Below are 10,495 nucleotides of genomic sequence, written 5' to 3'. Positions count from 1 at the left end.
GCCCTGACCCCAAACTGCAGCACTCTGAAATAACCCCAGGAAAAAAAAAAAAGATGTTTGCAAGAGGACAATATGTTGGAATACAGGTGTCCTGAAGGCTCTGTCTGAGCATTAAGTTGTAAGTGAACCTCAAAGTTACTACTCAAAAGCAGATGCTCCTAAACAACCTGCATGCTCCCTGTTTTTATATACAGTACATCAAGAGTTTTTTTCATTATTTCTGAGTGCATTACATACTGCTGGTTTGTCTTAAAGTGCCATACAGCAGCTACTACGTGACACTTCACAGAAGTATCTGGAGAAACATAAATGAACAGTGGCCTTAAAGTCTGCAATCACTTCTTTAAAGCAGTTATTTAGGTGAGTGAAACCTGCAAGCTGTAGATGAGCTGTAGCTGGTCTTACAACTTAGTACTTCAAGTAAAGGCTTGGAACAGATTCTCCCAGGGACATCACTAAAACACCCTTTATCTAATTTTGCAGTTTTAGGATGTGACAAGGTGTGACATAAGCATCACTGGAGTTCATCATATTCTGACCTATGGTCTGGTAGTTTTCAGTAGATGCAGACATAAGCCCTGAGGTCTTTTTTTCACAGCAGTGAAAACCTTGAGTTTTTTTTTTTTTTTTTTTCACAGCAGCTTCTGGAAAGCACAGCAGGAGCACTTCATCCCTGGAGCACCAACAGAGGCAAAAAACATTCCAAAGGCACTTGAGGAATTCAGGAGCTTCTCGGCTCTATTTAATCCATACTCACTAGAAACAACTCTTTAATCCTCTCTCTTTTCCAAGTTCATGCCCCTTATATCTTGGCAGGTAAGTATTTTTAACTCATGTGTTTGGCAGCAGAACTACTGCTTGAAAACTTTTAACAGAGCCATGATCTATAAAACATACTCTGTGAGAGAGATGGGTAACAGGACTACTGAATGCAGGATACACAGTCATATGAGGTCATGAAAAAAAAATACCTAACTTGTGCATTTGTAAGCAGAATTAACAAACTAATTTATTCAAATCCAAATTTACCTCAAACAAAGACATTTCCATATAGTTCTATGATCAAGTCATCTTACTCAACATATTTTAGAAGAAAACGTATTTATTTTACCTCCTGGTCATCTGTATTACTTGAGCACCGAAGAAGGGTAGCCCACCCTTTTGGATGTAGCTGTAGTGATGTAATGCAATTGCCTCGATCTCTTTCTCCGGGAACCTCTGGTGTTAACACCTCCAAACTATTTCTGGGTGATCCACCTAGAAAGGAAAGTCAACTGTATGCAGCTTCCCTCCCTTCTCCCTCTCATGCCTGGGAAGCTTCTCACAAGTAAATCAAGAGAAAGCATCCAGGCAACCCTCCTCCTTCTATAAGTATGTCTGAGGCCCTCAAAACCATGAGTAGTTTAACATAATTATTCTAAATCACATGCGATTCATAACATATTTAGTAATTTGCTAAATTTATGCTGACTCTGAAAGTGTATCCTAGGCTCAGAGGAAACCTGCTAATCACAGGATCACCAGTTTTCATAGTTCTGTAGTTAGGTAGGACTTAGTCTGTGGTTAGAACTTCACAAGACATTCTGTCCAGAGTCAAAACCTCTTCACATACTCTTTTAATGTGCTGTTGACTCCTCATGAGGAAACTGCAGATGCATATTCCCATCATTAAGAAAAACAAGCAAAACATAGCTATGTTCTGCTTTGGGTTCTTTTTGTGTTTTGTTTTGGTTGTTTTTGGGGTGGATTGGGAGGTAGTATGTGTTTTGTGGTTTTGTTTTGTTTTGTTGTTGTTTGTGGAGCTATCTGTGTTCCAACTCCCCAGGTCATTCACACAATCTTTGTTAGATGAAAAAGTACCGGAAAAAGGGAGAATCTCTATGTAACAACAATAATGTACTAATACAAAATAAAGATCTCACTGCTGTTACCACATTTCTTGGAAAAAAAAGTTATTAGATCCCTATTTTTTATTGGTTTAATAGAAGTTGTAGCAGCACTATTCTTTTAGAAGTCTCAGAGACAATACCACAGTTTTTCATTATTATACTGTACACTCCTCTGAGAACAAAGTCCATTTCTTTTTTTTTTCTTTTAATAATTTCCTACCTTCTCGCTGGGAGGACCGTGACATGTGTTTCTCAGACAGTGGACCTGAATCATTCTGGTGACATGGTGAACCAACGGCTCGAGGACCAGATGAACCTGATGATGATGTTATGTCTGCAAACAGCATGAGCCAGGTGAACTTAACAGGTAAGCACAGCTCACTCACTATGCAGGTCACTCATGTAACCCTCCTTAAAGTGAAGTAAACGGTAAGGGTACGGCACCTTCTGAAGGTGACCAGTTCAAAGCTCAGTTTATAGTCTAAAAGCACTACTCTGTTACTCTGTGCCTCATAAAAGTAAACTGTCAGGACAACAAGCCCTACCATGAATAACAGTCAAACTGTGTTCCTTCCCCCTCACGTGCTGTCACTACTAGAAGCTGGTGTATGGATTTGTTCCCAGGCCACTCCCTTTATATCCTGCCACCCCCAATGGCAGAGCTTCCGCCAGCATTTTGCTCTGTTACTGCCAAAAAGCAGGTAGAAGCAAGTAATGACATTTTAGAGCACACAATTATTCCAGGTCTACTGTCAAAAGAAACCACACCACTACACCACAGTCAGTTGCTGGAGCTCATGCAGTCAGCCCATTCAACATGGGTTAAATTCCTTTTATTATGGAACCAAGGACAGTAGATAAATAAAGCTAGAAACTGCCAGCTCCAGGTGACAAGTTTACACAGGTCCTTTAGATTTACATTCAGACTAGATATAAGGAAGAAACTGTTTAAAGCAAGGGTCACAAGACACTGGCCCAGGTTGCCCAGAGAGGTGGTAAATGCCCCATCCCTGGAAACATTCCAGGTGAAGTTGGACAGGGCTCTGAGCAACTTGCAGATGTCCCTACTCATGACGCAGTTTGGACTAGCTGGCATTTAAAGGTCCCTTGCAACTCAAACCATTCCAGGATTCTACAGCCTGTAGTGTTGAAGTCTTGACACCAAAACCCACCCTAGACACTTTACTCAAGTCAGAACATACCACTCAACAGTGCAGATGTATGGGACCCCTGAAGAGCAGAGCAGCTCCTATGCCCAAGAGATCCTCAGCAGAATCCTTCCAGCTCCACCTCTGCCTTCTTTCACTAGCTAAGAATATTCCATAAAACACCTCTACATAGAAGCTACCACAGAATTTTCCACAAGCATTCACCTGAGCTTGACGTAGTCCTCCTAGCTCTCAAAATTGGGTAGCTGCCAACCTCTAAAGACTTGTTTAGGTCAAGGTCATGCAAAATCAGAAGATATCCAGAGGAGGTTGAGATCAACATTTTGGAACAGTCTGGTGTCAGCCTCATGCGCATAAGAAAACGGGTGTGAAAAAACTTCTTGTGGGGACATCCATCTTCTGTGCACCTGCAGAGCAAAAAAATCACAAGAAATGACTGCAATTAGCTTCAGCTCAAGTCCCTGATAATGTCCAGAAGAGCCAAAGATCTGCTAGGCATCCTTCTTCATCCTAAAACCTTTTTTAAGTACTGACTTTATCCTGCTTTAATCAGATTTTAATGAAATGGCAAGAGTCACACTTTCATACTACCACAGCAATGAATACAGAAATTTTTCAAAAAAGAAGAATTAAATTTTGGCACATCAGCAAGAAAAGCTCTTTTTAGCTACTGGACTATTACCATACAAAGGTGATCCAAGTTCCTGTTGAGGGATATAAACTAAATATAGTATTTAAGAATGCACCGTTCAAGCATTTAAGCATATCACCAGTCAGGGAATATGTTTTCCATTGTGTACAGAGGAACCCTGTGTGTTCCACAAACAAAACAGCACAAACACAGCCACATACCTGTTTGTGTCCCAGATGATGACGTTTCCATCAAACCCTGATGTTACCAGTAACCTCGTATTGGTATCGTATTCAATGTTCTTTACCCAGCTGGTGTGACCGTGTAAAGTGCACACTTTTGTGTTCAGTTTTCTCAGATCCCAAAGTGCTATTGTAGTGTCATCAGAACAGGTTGCAAACAGTCGATTATCTAGAAATCTGAAAATTGGGGAGAAATACTGTAGCTGCCGAGTACCTTTTCTAATTTAAACACTCTTAAGCAGAAATTTAAGCTAATGCAGTTAAATAGATTTGCCACACATGTGAAAAACAAGATACAGCACAATACTTGCTGTCCTGGTTTGAGCTATAACAGAACTAATTCTGTTTAGTGATTTTACTTTTCAGCTCAGTCTCTTCTAACTAACTGCACTTTCTGAAATGAATGGCAGATTTTTGCAGACATTGTCTGCTTCTAGAAATGATAACGCTTGATGTTCAGAGTCACTAATGAGGGTTAGGGTTTGCAGAAAGGCTCTTGCTCAGACCTGCTACTCCGCAGACCATGGTCAGTGCTCAATCTTGTGCCCCTTGTTAGGGTGCAGTAATTAAGAGGTGGCACCTGTAGGAAGGAGCAGCCAGGACAGGTGAACCCAAGCTGACCAATTAGGGATTATATCCCATATATGTCATGTTCAATATGAAGCTGAGGGATCACGAGGATCCAGTCTGAGGAGGACTCTGTCCATTCTGCCTTCAATACTGAATCCAGCTCCTGAATCTGGTTCCCTTGTGCTGACAAGTCCAGCCTGGGACTTCCTCAGTGCTGGCTCCACAGCATCAGTGGTGATAGTGATGTCACTGCCATGAGGGGGTTAGGTTCAATACCGGTGTTGCATATATTTCATTTTGTTATTATTTTCATTAAAGCTATTTTAGTTTTCTTCTCCACTCCATAAGTCTCTCTCCTTTATTCCCTTTCTCTTCCCTTTAGGAAGGGAGAAGGGTTAAAATCTGTCATTTGTGCAACAACCAGTCCAGCCCTAAACCATAGCATCTGCCAACAAACCAGTTCCATCAAAAACCAGTAATGTTAGAATAAGAAATAGCAATACATCTGTAGTAGAAAAGTAGTAAGCCTGCAGGAACACAGCAGTTTTCTGAGGTGGTTTTTTTTGTGTGTGTGTGTGTTTTTTCAAATGAATCATGCAAAGATCACACAACCACTAAACCACCAGTGGAACAAATACTCAGCTTGGAACTTACCACACCTTTAGAAGACACAAACATCCTACAACTGGTCAGTTTTTAGACCACTGGCAAGATACTACCATTGACTGGTTTGGCAGACCCTGCAACACAGGTCTGCTCTCTTAGACTGTTTGTAATTTATGCCTTCCACGTTCCCCCATTTTTGCCAGATCCTTTTGCTACTACAGAAAGGCAGCACCAAGAAGACAGAGCAGTTCTACCTTCCTTTCAGACTACTTAAGATCTTCTCACCTCATAAATAAACATATGCTCTTTCTTTACTCTCTTAATTTCCACCCACATATCCACCATTGTTCTTCCCCTACTATTCTGTACATCTTCCTCTCTCTTCCACTGCAGACATAAGCTCCCTGCACTCAAAGGAGGTTTTTACAAGATCACCTTTTGTTACTCCTACTGGAAGCCCCCTGCTTTCACTTGTTGCTGCTGGGCATGGTGCACGTGTCTGCTGTCCAAGACCCCTTTAGCCAACAGTAGAAGGCCTCCCCTTCCACACTGCCTGATACTGCTCCATACACATATGGTCACAGCATCTGATGCTGTCAGTCCAGACCAAAAGCTATCATATCTTAACTCCACAGAACACAGTGCTCATCACAAAGCCCGTTGCAGGAGTCAATCAATGGGGACCTACTTTCCAAAACACTCTGCCTAGCCAGCCCGGCGTGGACTGTGGTGGAGCCACCAGCGATAAAACACTCAGCGCCAGGCTAGCAGGGTGCTGGGGAGACAAATCAAAACCTGCTCTTATCAGAGGCTGTCACAGGCAATGGATCTCCAGAAGCCCTTTCCAATCAGATCTCCTGCCACCCTATAACATGGCCACAGCTCTGCACATACACACAGCATGTCTGCACCAAGCACGCTGAAAAGCTGGCCCCATACTTTTACACAGGACACACAGTGGTGCTTTTCTGATAGATTTAATCCAGTGGATTAACTGTCCAATGTATGGCTTGCTTCACTAACCATGTCTTACACTGCACAGTACCACTATCTTGGACACGTACTAGATGTGAATCTGAACACTGCCACTGTTTGCACATTTCCCTAGACCCTTAATTTCATTCCACTATTGCCCATCTTTTGTTTCAGAGCCTATTCAGGAGCACTGCTTGCTGCAGCTGTGGATCCAGGAGGAACCATGTAGACTCTTGCATCCAGGAAGGTTTCATACCACCTGGACAGTCTCAACAGTCTTCATCAAAAAGCAAGGGGCTTTTGCTCCCACACTGCTGCCTCTCCTTTCCCCACAGCACAGTTCACTCCTTTGAATCAGGTACATGAAGCTGAGCTTTTCAAATGCACAAAAGCAGGTACGCTATCAAAGTTCAAGTGCAGAGCACTGTTTAGGATGAGAATTTCATATCATCTCTGGAAGCAGCAGCTGCCCCAGTGGCACAGGCTACCCAAATTCATGGACTTCAATATTATGTGCCCTCGAGATCTGAATGGTTTTGCTGCAAGAAGAGAGAGTACTGCTCTGTACTTCACAAGGTTTTCACAAACCTGCATTTCTACAGTGCATTTCCATGCAGCAGTAAATTTCTATCAAATGTGAAGTGCACCCCACATGCACTGTGTATGTTCTACACTTAACACATCTTGAGTTCCTGCTGTCTGAACAGGTGATTGGCTTGTCAGTAATGTCATTCTTGGAGAAAATAAGAAAGCAGAAAAGAACTTAGGTCATACTAGTTGGATCACTGCACTGATTAGGTTAAGTACTTGGCCTGTTGTCATGGTTTGGGGTCAGGACTGCCCCCAGACCTGGTTAACAGATGCTCTCTTTTAAACCCCCTTCCCTCGCCCCAAAAGGGGAAAGAGAAAGTGAATAAGGGAGAGAAACTTACCAATTAGAAAAGTGAAAAAGCTTTAATGCTACTACTACTTCTGCTAATAGTAATAATGATGTTAATAAAATGGAGTATGTACAAATATATACAAAATCAGTATGAAACTCAGCTCCCCCCTCCAATGGCAATACGTCACCATCACCCTGCTGGGAAGCAGGCCCCAGGGTGGACTCAGCCACAGAGGGAAACTGCTGCAGGAGCTAGATTCTGGCCCTGGGCTCAGGAACACAGGGCTCAGGATCAAAGGCAGAGCGGATGAAGTCCTCCTTGTATGCTGGCCGCTGCAGAAGCAGCAAAAGCATGGAAGAAGGTGGAATGGAGGCAGAAGGGGCTTGACCCTTGTGATCTTTCATCTGCTATACTGAATATGACAGATATGGGATGGACTACCCCACTGGGGAATTTTAGGGTCACTTACCTTGTCCACTCCTATCTGCAGGTATGGCTTTACTTTCTGCCCCTCTCTGTGTGGTATACAAGCTTTAGCAGTGACCCTGGTCTGCATACCAATCCCTGCTAGTAACTCTAAACATGGAGCGTTATCACTGCTAGAAGCAGTCTACGAAAATACGCTTCTAACATCAGACAATGCAGTTAATTAGAAGAGCTTTAGCTGAAAAGTAAAATCCTTGAACAGACACGGCTCTGCTCCACCCCAAGCCAGGACACCTGTTCATGGTGTAATTCTTTATCATGATAATATCTGGTATTTAGCCAGAATTTTGTGTATAATTCATGTCTAAAGTAGTATGAGGCAGCTTGACCATTGTTCAAGTGATTACAGAAGGAAAGAATATCTGATGTAAAACCACTCCATTAGACATAAGGGGATAGAAGTGCTGGAATCAGGCATACCTAGGTAATAAATAATTTGAGGTTACTGATATAGATGTAAGACTTTTCAAAACCACCAAGTGAATATAAAACTGTTTGAAAGTGTACTTAAACAAGTTATTTGGTTCACTGAGAAAATCACTTATTAAAATTAATTAGTTTGCATTACACAGGTTGAAGTCTATCATACTCCACTCCCATTGCAATTTATGCAAGCCCTTACTTTTAGAGGGGCAAAGCATACTGTTTTGTGTTTGGAATTCAAGCCTGGTCAAGGCATTTGGAAAAAAAAAAAAAAAGCCTTATCTGACAGAAAAGAGAAAATAAAACCAATCTGAAAGACACCAGAAGTAGCTGCACATAAATAGTAAGGCAAGAACATGTTACACAGATATATGTGGTAAGTTGCTCCTAGAAACAGCATTTTCTCTCTTAGACTCAGAACTAGGCTACATCATGTAAAAACAGCAAGCACCCCAAGGAAAAATAACCAGTTACAATGGGAAGAATACAACATTTCAGGTATTTAGGGCAAAAATAAAACAGAGTATACCCTCTTGCTGGTATAAATCCACCATTTGCCTTTACCTGGGAATCTACAGGTAAACCTACTGCATCCACTTCTGAGCTTTCAGAAGAAAGAAGCAGGGAAACATAAATGGTATTGAATAGCTTTCATGTACAGAATGGCCAAGTAGACTAGGATTCACTTGAAAAACAGCTAAATAAAGGTGCATATGACTCAGTCATATAAAACGGACTGATGCAGAGAAAGTAAATAAGAGATTCATTGTTCCTTATCTTTCTGCTTAAGAAAGAAAAAAAAAAGCGCCCTAGAATGGCCGCAAACTAATCTAGCGAGTTTTAAAAACACTGTTAAATACTCCTTGAAATACATTTGTGCCATGGAGCTCTGCCATGGCAGAGTTTTAAGTAACCTCAAAACTTGACCAAATTCAGGTGGAAAAAATCTGCCTGCTTCAGATGACACAGATCCCCAGCAACTGGAAGCCTCTGGAAGAGGATCTCTGCTTCCCTGGTCACAAATACCTCTGAGGCACATGCTACAGGGAACAGCTGTAATAGCACTTATTTTTTGTGCTTATTACAAGCGATTTCTGTAGTACTATAGTACCTGGAGTTCCACTCATTAAGTAGAAACAACACTCCAGCTAATGCTGTACTGACCATGTATTGCAGAATATAGTTGAGTTCACTGTAACTAAACTGAACACAACAAATGAGAACATGGAGGAAAATGCAGAAAAAAATGCCAATATTGTACAAAACCAAAATAAAGCTTTAAGAAGCATTTCAAAGGAAAGCAGAAAGTTTACTAAATTTTTCTAGGAAGGACCTTAGTTTAGCAACTAACAGATTATAAAGTTGTCTGCTTGGAGGTAGTACTAGTATTTTTATGTAAATCAAACTACACAGATAAAAGACATTTAAGGATTAAGAACCAGCTTACAAAGACTCACAGACAGGCAAAGCAGAAAGAAAGGAGATCCTCTGAATAAGAGAAGAGAGTGGCAGGAAGTTTCACTGCTGTTCTCAACCAAGGAATGAGATACATTTTCAAGACCAGCAGAGCTGACTGCAACAGAGACAGTCCAATGATCAAGGAGCCTGCAACAGAACCCTCTCTGCAAAACATAACCTAGACTAATTCATGTGAAACCCTGGCGAGAGCAGTTTGAATGTAAGGACCAGATACTGAATCAGGGATGTATAAAAATCAAAATAAATCTGGTTTACCAGGGCCCTTCGGTATCTTAGTAACATGGCTTTATTTCTCACCTAGCTTCATCTAAAAACTAGGCATGTTTAAAGGACAATCACTGACTGGCATGCAACACATGTGAAAAGCTGTATTTCTGTAAGAAAAGCATGTTCTCAACATCTCTTCTACTTGCATCAGCTAGCCCCAGATGATAATACTTTAACACTCTTCCCCTCCCATACACCACAGATCCTCCATCAATAAAACCACCTGCCAGCATTATAAGCCACTACCACCTAAGATTTCTCCTCTTCCCCTTTCCATCCTTTCCTCACTTCCAACACCAAAGAGAAGGAAAATGGCACAAAGCAAACTGCAGCCTAATGGCTTCACAAAACCTGCTCCAAGAAAGTGCATTAACACAAACTCATCACACCAGTGTAAGGAAAGCTACTGTATGTATTTCATCTACTGTAAGATGAAATACTTCTTCTGACCTACCTGATATTATTTACACAGTCTTCATGAGCTTCAGAGAGAGTTTTGATGTGCTTTGAAGATATTGGGTCAAAAAGCAGTACTTCAGTCTGTTCACAAGCAACAGTCAACACTGACCTGCAGAGAAGCAAAGCAGAAACATTCATATTTGGCAAAGACAAGTCATCTGTGTGCACCTAGATCACTTTCACTCCTTAACCCCAGAGAAGCGTCGCTTCCCCATTAATTAGCTTGGCTTTCTGTCCACGCTGTGCAGAACCTGCAGCAGTGTTTGTATTTTTTCACTCCCTTCCTGCAGATGCCTATTCTCAACCACACAATACACAAAACATGAAGAAGAGTATGTTGTTTCCTTCTGGAGAAGTTAACTTCTCTGCCTCCTTTGTGAGAGACCCAAACTCCTCTCTTGCCTTGCTGTCAGCA

At 41.6% G+C, this 10,495-nt stretch overlaps 1 protein-coding gene across 1 annotated transcript; it reads right to left on the bottom strand.

Annotated features, from left to right (window-relative positions):
- Window positions 1-1,111: 1,111 nt before the first annotated feature.
- Window positions 1,112-10,189, bottom strand: DCAF10 (DDB1 and CUL4 associated factor 10; the record flags this gene model as incomplete). The annotated part of the gene is made up of 5 exons (XM_008945037.1): window positions 1,112-1,257; window positions 2,110-2,223; window positions 3,263-3,465; window positions 3,911-4,108; window positions 10,076-10,189. Coding segments are annotated over 5 exons (775 nt in total), but the record flags the coding sequence as incomplete, so codon positions are not given.
- Between the last annotated feature and the right edge of the window lie 306 nt (window positions 10,190-10,495).

Source organism: Merops nubicus, unplaced genomic scaffold (assembly GCF_000691845.1).
Source record: "Merops nubicus isolate BGI_N331 unplaced genomic scaffold, ASM69184v1 scaffold1278, whole genome shotgun sequence".
Taxonomy (NCBI): domain Eukaryota; kingdom Metazoa; phylum Chordata; class Aves; order Coraciiformes; family Meropidae; genus Merops; species Merops nubicus.
This window is presented reverse-complemented; position numbering and strand designations above follow the sequence as displayed.